Source organism: Haemaphysalis longicornis, unplaced genomic scaffold (genome assembly GCF_048455015.1).
Source record: "Haemaphysalis longicornis isolate Haplotype H1 unplaced genomic scaffold, Haemaphysalis longicornis Haplotype H1 scaffold_5, whole genome shotgun sequence".
Classification (NCBI taxonomy): domain Eukaryota; kingdom Metazoa; phylum Arthropoda; class Arachnida; order Ixodida; family Ixodidae; genus Haemaphysalis; species Haemaphysalis longicornis.
Window position 1 is genome coordinate 69655030 of NW_027526385.1, and position 17104 is coordinate 69672133.

Genomic DNA, 17104 nt, shown 5'->3' on the forward strand with positions numbered 1-17104 from the left:
ACGAGAACATGAAACGGGAAATAACAACATAACAAAGTAAATTTCACAAAACCGGCCTGCGTTCTCATTTTTTTCGAGGAAGGATGTAATCTTTGTCTGGTGGCTATTCACAGCACTGAGCAGGATGAGGCTTTCCACAGTGTCCACGAACAAAGGGGCCTTTTCTACTTCTGCAGTTTCGGACGCCGGGAGTTTTTCCAAGCAGCGTCGCAGCCCATTGGTCAAATATTTCTTCGTTATATCCGATAGTGCGCGTGGCTCTCACAGTTTCATTTTCTGGATAAAAGAATAAGTGTCATTGAAATGAAGCGTGGCCAACCAAAGTTCGTATTTAGTTCACTATAGCCGATAATTCGCTATATCAGTGTTCGCAATAACGAGGTTTAACTGTACTATTCTTTCGAGCGACTGCTAAAGCAACTCCGCCGTTTGTCCTCAGACTGCCCCCAAAAGGAACCGTGGCTTTTGGCGCGAACGGCTTTCTGAACTTGTTTTTCACGCAAGGAATTTTGTTTATTGTAAAAATGCTTTTCTGGCTAAGTTCTACGTATTCTTTCCGTAGCTAAGGTTCCGTGGATATCTTTTAGGTCGTTTTAAGGGCACGGCGCGGCATATCAGCACGCGCAATTAACCGTCTTCAGCGAACCGGAAGTTCAAGGCTTGTACCAAACCGGGAACGGAATATCGCTAGGTGTAGCTGTGTCAAAATAATGAAGTGTTGGAATTTTGGGCCACCATGCACGGATTGCGCTAATCATTTGGATGTTTCATGCTTTTTGAAAATAGAAGGCTTAGTGACGTTGAGTCCTGGATAAGCCCTTCTGTCAAAGAAAGTACAATAATAAGTTTGCCCATCCATCAATTCAATTCCACAAACTCTGGGAACCTATAAGAGATTGCATTCAAATATTTACCGCTCTCATTCTGAGACGTAAAATAGAAGGTATCACAAAGAAGCGCGTTCCCGCGGCGCTTGGGCCATTTGTTCTGTGATCTGTTGGTACCCAGGCTCCTGGAGTGTTATGTATGTATATATTGTACTTTTCTACATGACCTAATACTGCATCACTTACTTAGTTTTATTTTTATATGTCTCGGTTATTCTGCCTTAAGTTATGTTAAAGTAGCTATGGTCTGCATATTCCTGTTGTAGATGGTAATATGCGTTCAAGTGAAGTCGCTTGCTTTTGTTCATTTGGTGATACGTTCACGCACTGTTTCATTCACATTTTTGTGAAATGCTACCAATATGTACTGCTGCTAACCCTTCTATAAGGATTTGGGACGTAGCCAGGGACTGGGCGGTACCTTTTTATCCCCTTCCCTTGTTTTTTCTGAATACAAAACTGAAATTAATTTCAATTTAAATTTCAATTTCATTCATTATGTACTAGGCAAACGGCAAATACGGCATAGTTGATGCAGCAGGTGTGCTGTCATTAGGGCATTCCTTAGGGCTGCTCCTTGCGCGTCCACCTTAGGCGGTGTGTTGAGAGTCAACGCACCGTATTCCGCCGAGTTGAGGCTGGCCGTGGAGGAGGCAAGGTTGAAGTCGGACTTAGCGCGCGCCATGTTCGTCCTGGGCGGCCCGTACGGGTCGTCCATGAGCGAGCGCAGGTCGAGGCAGCTGTTGTCCGTGCTGCGGGGCATCCTCCGCGCAAGGCTACCGCCGTACGAGTACTCCGGGTCGGAGAGGATGCCGGAGCACGCGTACTCGCTGCTGCATCGAACGGGGAGCTGCGGAGGGAGACGGTACAAGCCAATGACTTTAAAAAATGGGTTAGGCTTAGCACTTGTAAACGCGGTTATCACGAGCGAGAACTGAAGCTCACGCGCAGACGGCCCGGCCGGCGCGCTATGGCCAGATTGAGCAAACAAGCGCCAGCGAAGCAGCCATTACATACTCGCTTGTCACGTGATACCGTAGCGGCGAGGCTCCCAGCGAGCGCAACTGCTACGCCCGTCCGCAGCGGATCACGCGGCATGGTGTCAAACCTGCCACACGTGCGCTCTATACGGCTCAAGGTCACTGCGACGCAATAAATGACCTTTCAAGATGTGGCATTATAGAGGTTTCGCTCTAGTAAAGGAAGGCGACTGAGGCATACCACCGGAAAGGGGCAGCTCCAGCTGCGATTGCGACGACTCAGTAATTATTTGGATTCCTCGATTTGCTGGTCCAGAATAGGTTTGGACAGTTCATGTACAGTCCAGGCCTGCTCTCGCAATGAAAACCTTATGGAAAAGACAAAAATACGGACTTCCTGGGAGTGGTTCTGTGCAGCCGAAAATGATAATACGAGAAAACACGACATCTTATCCACGCGAAACCTACTCGACCCCATTTTATTACTTAACCGAAAGGGGTTATCAGCGGTTATACTCCATTTACCACGTAACCGTAACCGAAAGTACGCCTCCGGAAATCTTGATTTCTGCAACGCGCGGCTTCTAATCGGTGTCTACATAACAGGAAATACCTGAATGCCGTATCTTGTCGAGAGTGTGTGTGTGTGTGTGTGTGTGTGTGTGAGTGTGTGTGTGTGTGTGTGTGTGTGTGTGTGTGTGTGTGTGTGTGTGTGTGTGTGTGTGTGTGTGTGTGTGTGTGTGTGTGTGTGTGTGAGAGAGAGAGAGAGAGAGAACGATCTTCAATGAAGTCCGGTGATGTTAGCCGAGCTAAAATGCCTAACTTGCAACGCAAGATGCTGACGTGATAAAGATGATGGGGATGATGTTGAAGAACTTGATACAGAGGCATTGAACTATTCACAGACATTGGTCTAGACCTGTGTGCTGCAGATACGTGATCAGAGAATTTCCAGCCCGTGCAGAACGTTTGGGACATGTCCTCGGACCTAAAACGTCCTTTAGTTAAATGTCCACGGAAAGCGGCAGTCCCAAAGAGACTGCGAAGAACAACGTTTGTGCCTTAAATCGAGCGCATTCACAAAGAAGGTGCTGGAGGTTTTCTCGCACATCTCACTGTACGCCGAGCGGTGACGTAGTACGTTTCAACTTAAAGGGGAAGTTGTCGATTGCTCTCCCGTATCTCCTACGTATCCACCTATGCTTTCGGGTTGGAGGACTTACCCGAAGTTCAGGTACAGTCTTGAAAATCTTTCCGATAGACTCCGGCAGGGTCTCTCTCGTCCTGACAATGTCCAGCCAACCTTCGACATTTTGCTGCAGGAGAGCGTGACCCTGAAAAGAAAGCAAGGCTGCGTTTTCGAGGCGCATATATTGGGATTTTCTGTCATTCATGCAAGCTGCGGTAATCACGACTACCGTCAAATGAGTAATTGAATTAAACACCGAACGGCGTGCCACCGGATCAGTTTGTGCCCACTCCTGCGTCTGTTCCACTCCTGCCTCCTTCAATTCTCTAATTACCTAATTAATTAATTATTCAAAACACTGCACCTGAGAGAGCCAGTGAAGGAGGGAGGGAGGGAGAAATACCCCGTCCCCACTGAATATTTCTCACATCGCGAAAGTATAAGAATCACATTTTTCTAAATCCCGGCCGCGGCGGCCGCTATTCTGACAGAGGCGAAAAGCAAAAACGCCCGTGTGTTCGAGATTTTGGCCAACGTTAAAGATCCCCAGGTTGTCAAAACTAATCGGGAGCCTTCCACTATGCCGCGCCTTGTCGTCTGTGAAGCGTGGGTGCATTAAACCCCACAATCAATCAATCAATCAATCAATCAATCAATCAATCAATCAATCAATCAATCAATCAATCAATCAATCAATCAATCAATCAATCAATCAATCAATCAATCAATCAATCAATCAATCAATCAATCAATCAAATCACATTTTTCTTAAAGACGGATAAATTATTCATACTGACCGGTCCATACAAAAAAAATCGCAAATAACCAAGCATGTTTTCAATGCGCATTGCACCGCGAGTGACACGCTTAGCTGGCAACCCACAGAGACGGCGGCGTATTTTGAATTGAATTGAATTCATCTTTTATTTTCCCAGAAAAGGTTGTGTGGATTGTAGCCAGAGATAAAACCTAAAAGCAGGTATGTGGATGGGTCCAGGGTACCGTTGCAGTTGGTCAAACCCACCTACACTTTCCAGCGTACCGGATAGGGGCCCTAAGGCAGAGGTAAAAGGCCACACGTCAGAGGAAAGTGGGCGTCAAAGCTTACCTTTGCCGTGTAGGCGAGGTAGTGCTTCGCCAGCGAGCACTGGCGCTCGAGGACGAAGCCGAATCGGCGGCGCTCTTGCGTAATCGCCTGCGTAGAATGCCAAACACGGCGCGTTGTCTTCCACAGACAGACAATGAATCGCCTCATTGGAGTTGTTCACAGGACTCTTGCATGATATTTGGTCGCAGTGCAATTGTTATTTTTATAAAGTGGCTTAATTACCCCAAAACGCTTGCTTAGGACAAACGCTTTGGCCGGCGTCGCGGTTTTCATCGCGGTACGTATGTTTACGGTATTTAAAGGAGCCATGAAGAGGAAATACAACTTCGTTTAATTTGAAAGAACTAGGATTCAGTATCTCACTCAGCTCCATTAGAACCCCAAAAGATTTTTTTTAACGAAAAAAAGCAAAAAGTATTTAAAAACTTTCAAATTTTGCGCCACAGTGACGTGTTATGAGCAAGAATGACGTCATACGGGCCAACAATAAAACATGATTTTCAGTGTGTTAACTGCACGTTAGCACTCAAGTGATGCGGTCAAATGGAACTAGAGGCCCCATTACAGGCGTCCAGTTATGTGTCGTCACGACAGGTCAGTTAGGCGGCCGCCAATCGCACAAACAAGGTTCCGTGACGTCATAGAAAAGTTGCGGGAAATTGTCTAGGGGGTCGCGACTGCTTCACACGTTTTCTTTAATATCTCCGTTATTTGTTCAAAGATTGCGATGATATTGGTATCATTGTTATCGGTACTAAGCAGTCTTTCTAATAACCCGAACTTGTATTTTGTCTTCATGGCTCCTTTAAGCCTTCATGCAGTTCTGCATTTTACTTCGGTCTCAACTTCAACCCCAGATAACCAACTGTGCCAGCAGTAAGCACCTGTGACGTTTTCCTGTGGCTGTCCTCTTGGCGGCCGACAAATCCAGGCTTTCCTTCGTTTTTGAGAGCCTGACGTTATTTTTTCGGCCCCCTTTTTAGCTAGGTGACACAATGTTGGCGCCGGCCTCATTTTAGGTCGTCGGAGAGGCGTCTTGGTGGTAGCGTAAGTTGCGAGCACGGCTGGCGTCCATGTCTGCCAAACTCCAGACTACACACGGCGTGTACAAAGAACATCCCCGCCCAGGCGCGGCTTCTGCTGTATTCGCGTATCTTTTTCCGTATCGGCCGTAGCATCATTGTCGTTCTTTCCCCGACCTGCCGCTGCTCTTGTACTCAACGCATTCCCTCGTATCTGGCTGCCTCAGTTGTAGTTTCCTGTTAGTATCGATTACGCACTTCCGCGGACGCTTGATGAGCACGGCTCATGGCGGACGGCTGGCAGGCCAAGGAAAATTAAAAAAAACGAGCCCAATAACGCTATCGCGTTGAAACAAATTCTCGCGGAGCTACACTATTTACTGTGAATTGTATGTTCTCTCCAAAGCCGTAGACTGGTTGCAAAAAGAGGAGGGCTGTTAGAGGCTATAACTAAGCGTTGACAGAATAACGAGCGTTGCAACAAACGGAGGAGAGATTAAACAACTTTCCTGCCTTTCTAACTTCTTGGCAGCTGTTATTTTATGTTTATTTGGGCTGAAATAGTGGCAGTTTAATCGGCGCATTCGACAAGATGGCCTAACTGTGCATGTGCAGAAAAGTGCAGAACATGCCAAGATGTTTTAAATGATTGAGTAATAACATTTACGATATCTACTGGACAATTGTTGGCGCCTCCTTTCGCCAGAGAAGTTGACCAAAGTTCTGACTTAAGTGCAACACACATCACGTAGGCCTCGTTCGCAATTCGTAGTTCTTTCGCTCAACACAGTCAGGTAATCCGGCCGCCTAGCAACGAAGCCTAAAAGCCAGCTTCTGTCCAGAAACAAACGGAGCATATCTCCACAAGTTGCCCCTCAGGGAAAGCGACCAGCTTCCTCGTAGGAGCAACGTAAGCGGCCTGCGTGACTCGGCAGCAGGGCGTGCACGGAGTTCTCGCTTCGCCAGCGCTTCCAATTTGTAACGCTTAGCGTCGCGATTTCTCGGGCACGGACCGTGGAGTCCGCGCCTTTCAGAGAGTACTAAAATAGAAAGGAGTGAAAGGAACAGTCTGCTGGACGGACCGAGTAGCCACCGGGGACAATTTTACGGTTGGTGAATTCGCTTCTTCGAAGACGTGTGCGTTTATAGGAAGAAACAGTGCGAGAAGGCCCTTTTTGCTACGCTGTGGTTCCAATGTAGAGAGAGCGCTGACGGATCGTGTCCCTCACAGAAGATCGTTTGGCCTGCCGCACTTGTTGTGGAATGAACTGGTTCGTCATCTGCTTTCCAAGTTTTTTTTTTTTTGTAAAGCTGTTTGTCTTAAAAGCTTTGCATCTGTCCGCGCATGTGCAACATCAGGGGCTTGACGTTTTTAGATAAAAACTACGTTCGGCGTAGAGTTTGCTACGGAGAAATACCACTGTGAGAGATGTAACATGCAACTACAATAATGAGAAACTACACGTTAGCTTTAAAAGGTGGCCAGTTGTTAATGAGTATCCTTAGACCTCAAACAGCAACTGTGCTGTTAAAGCTATTTAAAGGTAAAAAGAAACATTAAAACAAAAACTGGTGAAGCTACACAACAGGTCTTCGAGCGTGTTTTCTTTCTTCGTACAAATGTGATAATAAAGACGCGCAGACAAAAACTATGCCGGGGAACCTAACGACTAAATCTGTACACATCAAGCGTTGTCCATGGTGGCTGCGCCGCGATTGCATTATGTTAACCACAGATTTGAAATTCGCTTGTGAATAAATTGATTGGAAAATCAATACAGAAGACTCACCTGCTTCAAGCTGCTTTCGCAGAAGCCATCGAGTTTTCCCTTTTCTTCTTCTAGAGTCTGCATTTGCTGTCGGGTGATAAGAAACAACTTCTATGAAAGAAAGTGAATATTCGGCACAACGCATGTCGTTCCTATATTTTCTTACCACGGTCTCAAAAGTAGAAAATAGTCTGCCTAGGGGCACCGCGAAGCATTTTTAAGCTGCGAACTTAAGCAAAAAAGCTAATACTAATACGTTCGTCACAATAAAGCTGTGGAAAAACTGCATGAGTCAATGTCAACCAATGTAAAATGGTAGCAAATGTGTAAAATAAGCATCGCGAAATACTTAATATGAACGATTTATTTTCAAATAATTTAAGAATGCGCCTTTTTTTGGCAAGCATATAGGTATTATCTTCCTTATAAATTGTACGGGTCAATCCAAACCAAGTTAACCGAATTGTATCGGAAACGGCAAACATCGGTTGCGACGTCTTCAAGAAGACCAGGAAGCCATGCAAGTCTTGTTGAGAATGTGTTTTACCTGATTTTTTCTGCATTTCATCTCGTACAAGGAAGCATACCGGTATACCGAATAATTCGTTTAACCGAGATCGTAGCAACGAAAGTAACCAACACATTAAAAGGGGCATTGTCAGGCGCATCAAATTATTTATTTTAACCCAGATCGTACTGACAGGATTCTCCGTCAACATCAACGTAACCAACAGGGCATTTCGTCGGGATATCGGATAATTCGTTTTAAATGGGATCGCTGCAATGGGAGTCCCTTTTATAGTGAACATATTGAACGGTTTGTTTGGATATAACTCGCTTTAACTGAGGCAATACCAACGAAAGCCTACTTCGAAATCAAGATAATAAAGGGGTTGGTTGTTCCGTATATCACGCAATTCGTTTTCACCGATATCGTATAAACAGGCACCTTGATTTCCTTGTCGACGTTCGAGCCCCGGCTTCCGGTCCTGCTCTTCTTGCGTTGCTTCTTCACCACCGACGCCACCTTCATGTAGGCCTCTTGGTGCGTCTTCTGCTGCTGCATAAACCGCTTCTGCTCGCTCTGTGAAGACGAAGCGGCACGGACAGGGTAAGTTCGCTGAATCACTACCAGAAGCGATAGCTAAATCTCAGCGAAAGATTGGCAGAAAAATCAGGTATATATCGATGTTTGTCCCCACAGGTATCGCAGAGCGAGCGGCAACGTGACCTATGGAATTCAGGATAAAGAGATGGATGCAGGCGGGAGCGACAGCCAACTTCGCAAACACACCGATAGACGTAAATTGGGCCATAGCGTCAGCAATGCTCGAATTAGGGCCAGTTGGTATTTCGTACGTTAAGGTGACATGAACACAAAATATAACTTTCCCTCATTTGAATTATTTAGCGGCTGGTACAAAGTAAACTATCCCCGAAAGACATCATTTTCACAAACGAAAAACACTTAAGGCATCAAATAACTTCCGAATTTTGCGCTGCATGACGTCAGCAGTGACGTGACATAAGGAATACTAAACACACAATCATCAGTTGCCACTCTTTATAAGTCGAGCCTAGCTGTTCGAAGTTGGCGTTAAATGTTGCATCATTGTCATTGGGTCTGTGCATTCTAATGAATGAACAATTCTTACAATTTGTTTTCATGCCCCGTGTTTAATGCAGAAATCCTCCACACTTCGACAGAAAGTCAGTCAAGTAACGAAGACTACGGAAGATCGGCAAGTGCGATGTCGGTATTCCGCACTATTCGCTTATGTGTCGTCTTCCTGTCCAAACTTATCGCTGTCCTGCGTTACGCATTACAGGACCTGACACCCTTCGTTCAAGCCTTCCGTGGTCGCCCAGGAGAGACAAGGGCGATATTATTTTCAGGAGAAACAAGGCAGTTGTTGACACTCACCGCAACCACCTTGGCATCCTTCTCGATATTGGACTCCAGCGGGACTATGACGTCCACGTAGAATGCTTTCAGCTGCGGCAGGGAAACAATGCGCATAATTCAAACCCGTGAGTATTATCAGAGTGAGGACTCTAGTATTATGAAACTACAAGTGTAGGCACCCAAACTTGTAGGCTATGACAGAGGCCCCCCTCTCAGCTTGATTAGCAGATAACGATCTTTACACGTCTGCGTAAGCATTGCTTGGAAACGTTGAAGTCCTTCAACATGGCTATGTGGCTCAGTGCAGTGAACTTCGCGCACAACACGAGAGCAATGTTTTCGATCGTGTTGCATGTAGATGTATGCGGAAAAGTAGCCCGCCAAAATTTTAAGCGGCTATACTTTGGGTGGGTCCCATACAACCGCAGTCAGCGCAAGACGGCATCGAGTAGTGTTTTCGGGGGATCACATCTTCGAAAATGAATGACCTGGAAGATTAGCACATGGTATGAGGCGTACACGTTGATCTGTATCACCTGGTCCCAAAATCCCGACTTCCCCTCCAACCGCTTTTTAAACCAGAAAATAGTCAACAGTTTCATATGTTGTGTGAAAGTTCACACGAGCGGTTAGGTATTTTGCCACTCACCAAAGCACGAGCCCCGACTGGCTTGAGATAGAACAGTACATCTAGGCTAAGATTCGCAAATCTGTTCACCAGTAAACTGTCGTAAGAGTAGCTCGTGAATGGTAGGCTTTTGTTTGTGATCGGTTGTCAACGAACAGCGACATAATAGCCAAGCCAATGCTTCGGCTAGTCGCAAACCGCTCTCTGAATGTATTAGGTGCGAAAAGCTTTGCGCTCCTCGGTTTCACTTCCGAACCACTTCAATGATTACAAATCACAACTTCACGAAAACAAAATATCGAGGCGGCGCAAGATAGGCCCAATAATATTTCGTCTGCTTCCTTCAGGTTTTCGTCTTTGATTCCTTCGAATGTTTTCTCCTGGGTACCCACTACAGCGAAAAGCGGTGACAGGGAACCAGGACGCGTCACGGAATTGCTCGCCGCCATTGAATAGGTAGCATAGCATTTCTACAGCACTTCCAACTGTGGTCAGAAGTTCAACTCCAAAAGGGAGTTTACTTTTCTCAACCCATAGACGTTGTTGGAGCACCCACTACCCTCTCGCCCTTTCTTGCCGGCTGAAAGAACGCTAACCCGACCCCGGCGGCTGGGAAACCCGCGTGCGCTTGAGGCTTACGCCGATGCGCGCGCTAGTGTCGCTCTCCCGTGATGTGAGGGCGCAGCCGGTGCGGAAGCGACGCGCCTACCTGTCCGAGAGGGCCCACTCATGCATAATGAGGCGTGAGGGGATTAGTCGCTGGAAATGTGACTAATTAAGACAGGCAAACAAGGTACTCGCCGCACGCGTGGCTCATTCATATTAATTGAAGCACGACGCGGCATCAACGAGCGCTAAGATTGCTGCGCCTGCACTCACCCCCCGCCCATCCTGCCGCCCAGCAGGGAAGAGGCGAGCTCGCAGCAGTCGAGGTTCGTGGAACTCACAACGTGCTTGTCGCAGAACGTCTGCGTCATCGCATACCGCTAACCTAACATCACACTCGCCAGGGGCCACGCGACGCCATTTAGCGACGCTATCGATAGCGGAGTATGGATGTTGTAGCAATTTAAGCAGTAACAGCGATGTATTGTGCCGACGAAAAAACGACGGACGGACAGACAGACAGACAGACAGACAGACAGACAGACAGACAGACAGACAGACAGACAGACAGAGAGACATCGCGCTCACGGCGCTTTAAATTTATCAAGAAGATGCATAAACAGGCTTGAGCGTGGGCGGACGCGTGCACAAGCGTCGAAATGTTTGATTGACAGGTACACCCTGTAATGCCGATAGATTTGGTAATGAAAACCATTTGCGAAGCTTTTACCGCTTTTAGAGTAGCTCTAAATGCGACAGCATTTCGAGAACAGCAGAGCACTGAACTTTGTCACTCACGTTAGGCGGCATCGGGATAATCTCCCGTAACGAAGGCGCGCGGCAGTGAAAAGTATGCTTCTTTTAAGGTAAAGCTTTACTACTTTCGTCCATCGATGCGCGGAGGATGCGCAAGTTAACCTTTTGAGCGGAGACACACCCCCGGCGACACACCCCTCGAAGCGCATCGCGTGATTCGCCGGGCCCGCTGTCGCCGATGCGCACAAGGCCGCGTGTTCGAGTCGTTCTGCTCACGTAGCACAGCGGCCGCGAAGGGAGCAGCCGCTCAGCTGATCGGCAGCCGACAAAACCCGCCGCCTCCCACGCGTGCGCCGCTGGGTCGTCTCGGGCTATGTGACTCATGTTGCGCCTCGTTCGCCGTGAATGCAAGCGAGGCCCGGCCTGCTTCTGTGAGCGTTGCACGGTACCGAACGGCTTTGAGCAGTGGTCGGCAATACAGCTACATCAAACGTTAGCCAAGCGAAGCCAAGACTCAACCCCACTAAGCCAAGCTTTTGCTTTACACATCCAAGGTTAGCTGAGCTAAACCTCAACCACTTTTTTTTTTGTATCCCATGTTTCTTGCTTGCGAACAAACAGAAGCTCGACCTATTATTTTAGATGCGGAGTATCTCATGCTCGGGGCTGTGTCCCTTCCTCCCTTGTCCGCCGTCCGCACTCTAATGCACATGCGCGTCTCTTCAGCCCCGTCAGCGTTTGGGCTGACGTCAGCGCAGTCCACTATAAAAAGAAACACTTTGGCGGCGCCCGGTTTCCATCCCACGACTCTCTGGCCGCAACGGAAGGTACGTGGCGCTCTTCCCACTGCGCTACAAACCGAGACGGGAGCATGGGCTACGAACGCGCCTTATGTCCTTCACTCATTCAAACTACGTCAAGAAGCTACTGATACAACGAAGGCGCGCGAAGCTGAACGTCAACGGTAAACGACGAACTTAAAACTAATGGGAACTTCAGTCGACCCCGTGGCTGCTTCGCATACTACTCAGGGTTCCCGGGAAGATGGTGTAATTTTTTTTTTGTATTTACGCAACACCACCTGTATAATATTATCTTTTGCATTCCCCGCTTCCAATAAGGGTGTGTGTAGGGTGCCGTCTAGAGCACTTCACTATAACCCCGTTCACCAGCGTTTTGTAAAAAAAAATGCCGCGTCTGGCGCTACATCGCTCTACATAGCGTAAAGCGAGGTAGCCTAACATAAACTAACATAAGACGACGTACCGAACCCAAAGCAATTATTTAAAACAGCCAAAACCTACATTATACCATGAAAATTATAGTTCAATTTTGTGTAAAAAAACAACAACCGACCTCCTGTGCATCACGAAGCTCAGTAGGAACCTCTACACTACAGTGACAGACACTCTGGGCGGTGCTAGCCTAGCCCTAAATATTCGAATGTCGTCGGACGGCACCTAGCCATGCCTGCCGCGCAGAGCTAGAATGCCGTCAGACGACACTCTAGATATTGCGTTTCAATAAAAACAGTAGTGGCATATTTCATCCGCTCGTATGTAATGTGACGCGCGGCAGCGGGCGTAGCACCTTACGTCACCGCTCGAGCTTAACACCCAGCTTGACCGGCAAACACCGAGAGAACGTGGACGTAAGAGCGCCGCCCGCAAAAGCTGGACAAACCCTGTAAGCTGTTTCTTCTAGCTGCCGCAAAGTGGTGCTGGCAAGCGGGTGACTGTGAGGGAAATATTTGGCTTCCAGAAGCCCTATAGATTTAAGGATAGCACAGAGGGATACAACTTCAAGGCTTCCTAGGCGACGAAAAGAAGATTACAGTGCTGATGGATGAAAAGCATAGAGGGGAATATTGCCCAGGACAGCTACCACCTGTAAAAGATGAAATAAGTATTTTGTGCCTAATGAGTCTTTTGTGCCTCCCCTAAGAGCAGCGCTAGTATTAAACGAAGAGTATAAAGCATAGGTATGCTAGTTTTTTTTGGTAAGATGACACATCATCCCCCCGCTACAAAAGGGATACCACTAGCAATCATCATCATAATCATCATCATCATGTAGGGTGACGCGATTCAGCAACCCTTTGCCGTACAGAGTAGGGACACGTATACGCGGCGCCGCCATTTTGGGTCACTCGCTCGCCACCGCAGCGAGCCACTGTAACACGACCAGGCTATAATTTTCGCCGCAACGCCGTTTACTCGCGAAGTTTGATCATATGATCTATTTCGCGATGTTGGGTCTTCTGGAAAACAAAAGCAGCTATGCGTTGAGAACTTTGACCCAATAGCGACGGCACGGGACCGTCCAAAGGGTGTCGCGACTCTGTACGGCGACGCGGTATTAGAGGCAATCTAGGTGCCTGCCCGAAACGTGAGCACTCGCGCGTGGTGAAGAGCAGGAAAGAGCCACAGGAAAGTGGTTGTTCGGTCATTTTCGGCGGATGCGGCAGGCTGTGTAATACATCCGGCACGGTTTCTGAAACCTTTGCTGTAGCTCCGTCGACGTAACGGCGCATGCTCAACGACAAATAGGAACCGACTGCATCCGCTGCCATTGCGTCATGTCGAAGCATCTCAACAACAACGCCCTTTAAAAACCAGCCTTCGTTTCACCAGGGTTTTATATTCGCCTGCAGTTTTAATTTCCATATTCGCATTAGCTAGCTGCGTTAATTAAACGTGCCCTACATGAACCATGAAACAAGCAGTAAATGCGTCCCCTGCCTGAATACCTTAGCCAGAACTCATTAACGTTATTAGCCCGAATTCAAACAGTGCCGCGATGGCTAATTAAAACGTGGAATTTACCGGAACTTCGGGACTCGGCGCATTGGTTCTGAAAGCATTGTTGGACTGCACTGCTCACGCCAGGTATATAATGCGGGTTGAGATACGCGCAAAGGGTTTTCAAACAGAGTGCGAGGGCAGCTATGTTCGCTGTACTAAAGACGACTTTGAGTCTGACGACGTTCCTGATCTAAACACACTCATTTAAATATCAATCTGGTCCCCGTCTAAGCATGGGACGGCCACTGATTATCCCCTAACCCTTTAGGCTACGCCTTCAGGCGTAGCAGTGCTTTTACAGATGGAAATCCGGAGAAAGAACATCCACCGGCTCCCACCAGCCTGGACCCAGCACTGATCTAAACTAAGCCCAGACAAAGCATGTGCTCAGTTATGCGGCTCCAACAACGGTACAAGACCCAAATACCGGAGAAAGCGAGTAGGCGGTGGATGCTTGCTTGCCAGTTCGACTTCTGTTTTTTAAAGACGATAGTCTTCCTTGAGCTACTTAAACCAAGAAATTTTGGTCTGTCTGTCTGATTAGAACAAAAACCTCGCTGTACCCAGTCCCACCCACTTTCCCATAACCCATTCCTTATTGCCACCATCCGCATCCCTCATCCCAACCTTTCCTGCTACCGTCCCAGGGGAGATCAGGGGAGTCTCCCCGGGCCCGCTCTCCTGGCTGTGGTGTCGCTGTGTAGCATTTTTCCCTTTTATTTTCCACTTCGGTGGGTATTTCCTTCGCTTCAAAACTCTAGTTGACCTTGGTCCAGTTTGTTTATTTTTAATTGGCGTCACCCGTAATACGTATGTGGTACGGGTTGGGCTTTTATTTTATATTATAGCCCTTTAGCTTTATGTCTGTCTGTCTGTCTGTCTGTCTGTCTGTCTGTCTGTCTGTCTGTCTGTCTGTCTGTCTGTCTGTCTGTCTGTCTGTCTGTCTGTCTGTCTGCTTGTCTGCCTGTGACTCGATTCAGCCAGCCAGCCAAAGTGAAACAAAGACTGCGTAATAGTCTTATGTGCTCACAGCAAAATCTAAACGTCAAAGTGTGGTGTCAATGTTCATACTTGTCAACACTGTTGAACTACAGCAAGACATTACGCAAATATAAGACAGAAAAACAATTGACAAGCGATATTTGCAGTGCCCCTTTATAAGAGAATTCATAGATGCTAGATTTTTGCGAAATCAAATATTACATCCAACGCAGAAAAAAAAAAAAAATCACTCTGTCGCCTGCGGTCGCCCGCGCCGTTATAGCTTCTGGAGGCATTTTAAGAAATCAAGCGGCCACAGTTACGAAAGGTTCCATTAGACAGGTTCCACATTATGCTTGGAACGCACGTGGAGTAGGGCAGCGTGGCTCTATAAACGCGGTTGTATAAATGTCGACAAAGAATATCGTCTTTTGTCGACATTTGCAACGAAAGGAGCAGATACGCGGCCAATTTTGCCTGATACTTCTTTTCTCTGATTGTTACTAATTCGAGCGTTTAACGTTGACTGACGCAAGGGTGTTTTCTTTGTGGCTATGTTTTTTTTTATATTCTGAGGTAAACAACGCGGTGAAAGAGTTCTATCGGCCAAAGACACGATGGAGGCATGAGCTACGAAAACTTGGTGGGAAAGGGTGGAGTCAGCTAAAACTCGATAGACATGGCTGGCGACCTTTTGGAAAGGCCTTCGTCTTGCAGTGGACACAGCGAGACTTATAATGATGATGATTATTATGAATAAGTGATAAGGGCTTGTTAATGCCCTTCCATCAAATGAGCTTCCGGAACCCATTATTCCTTTCATTCAGGCCGCACAAAATTAGAGCAAGTGCCATCCTATGTTCCTGGATTTCTTTAACCAAGCCAAACCGAAATCTCGGGTGCTCCGGTTTGTAGGGTTCTACTACACAGTTCTACGCGTTCCGCTGTACTGCACTTAACTGCGAGTATAAATAGCACAGCCTCTCTATGTAGCCTCTTCTTTTATTTCACTAGTAGAAACTGCTATAACACAGTTGTATGGGTAATGGAGTTTGTGAGCCGCGTGGGTGGCTTAATTATGCAGATCACTCCGAAGTACACAGGAGCTTTGTCGGCACTCTGAGCCCCAGATTTGAGATGCATAATACGAATCCTGCTATGCCTTTGAGACGCGAAAAAGCCTGCAGCACGTGCGTGCACTGAGATTGAGTAACAAACTTACCACATTCATTTGCTGATTCTCTATCTCCTTCTGGACGTCGACTAGCTGCATCAAGGCTGTTCCTGCACATTGAATAAAAGAAGAAAAAAAGGTTTGGTGGGATATTTTCACGACACAAAGTACAATCTTCATCATAAGTTTGTAGGCCACGACGAAGGTTGTCAGGGATACGACATACAAGCTTACGTAGTGAGGCTGAAATGTTTTATTGCAAAAATCTGGCGAAAGCACTCTTCGTCCTTACGAGCACCAAACACTGGGTCAAATTTAAAGGCTAAACTGTCCCTGTAAACTCTTTGTGGACAAGAAAGTTTCCGTATGACCTAGAAATTTCTAAAAAATATTTCCCTAGTAAACTTTTTCGTAAAATTTTAAATGAATGACGAAGTAAATTTTTTGAGTGCTCCTAGTAGACACATTAGTCCATCCACTGATGTAGTCCTAATTTCCCGATTTCACGAAAGTATACAGCCACACTTAGACCGGGTTCAGACTGTTGCCGCAACGGTCGTGATAACTTTAAAGAATGACGTTATTTCACGTCTCACCGAACCGAACGGCATGACAGGCCGTTTTTTTTACGTCCATAGATCCCGATGTGGCTTTTGCGTCGGTAGGCTGAACATTGCCTGAGATTCCGACGTTTTCAGATAGGTAGCAACATTCGCCTGTATGTCAAGGGTTACCGTTGTGACGTCACTCGTTTTTTTAAATATCATTTTAGGCTGTGGTAATCTTCATAATTTTGATTAAGCCCTATTAATGGTTAGTGTTATCGCCTTTGTACTTGTCCAGGCGTAGCATACCTAAAATTAACACGTTCACAATCTGCTAAAATGTAGCCATGCCGACCAGATCATGTGCCGTCACAGCGAAGTCACCAAAATTGGCCTGGACGATGGTGAAAAAAAAGGACCGTATAACCCAGTTTTATATTAAAAAAATTGACCACATCTTTCCGCGGGGGGAAACCATGTGGTGATGCGACGTATCTGGGCGGTGCTTGTTACGGTTGCACCGACCATCTCGGTAGCAGACCTGTTAGTCTCAATTCAAATCATCGGTGGTCATCGGATGTCATCGGAGCGGCGACGGTGGAGCGACTGAGCGGAGCGGCGGAGTTATCGCGTTTATATGTACCGCGCGTTAACGGTGAGGGGAATGAGAGAGAGTAGCGCATGCGCATGTGTTAACCGAGCGCTAACGCGCGCTGACGCACAGCTGGCATGGCGAGGGGAGCGAGCGC

At 47.1% G+C, this 17104-nt stretch overlaps 1 protein-coding gene across 2 annotated transcripts in view; it reads right to left on the bottom strand.

The window, feature by feature from the left end:
- The window catches only part of Irsp53 (Insulin receptor substrate 53 kDa), a 143654-nt gene that overhangs the window by 12667 nt on the left and 113883 nt on the right, over positions 1-17104 (bottom strand). For both annotated transcript variants that reach the window (XM_077670672.1, XM_077670673.1), the window contains exons 4-10: positions 15859-15920; positions 8880-8951; positions 7905-8039; positions 6977-7042; positions 4165-4251; positions 3091-3201; positions 1506-1737 (exon numbers count right to left, since the gene is read on the bottom strand). In XM_077670672.1, coding sequence (XP_077526798.1) covers positions 1506-1737; positions 3091-3201; positions 4165-4251; positions 6977-7042; positions 7905-8039; positions 8880-8951; positions 15859-15920 — 765 coding nt within the window. The remainder of the gene's footprint in view (positions 1-1505; positions 1738-3090; positions 3202-4164; positions 4252-6976; positions 7043-7904; positions 8040-8879; positions 8952-15858; positions 15921-17104) is intronic.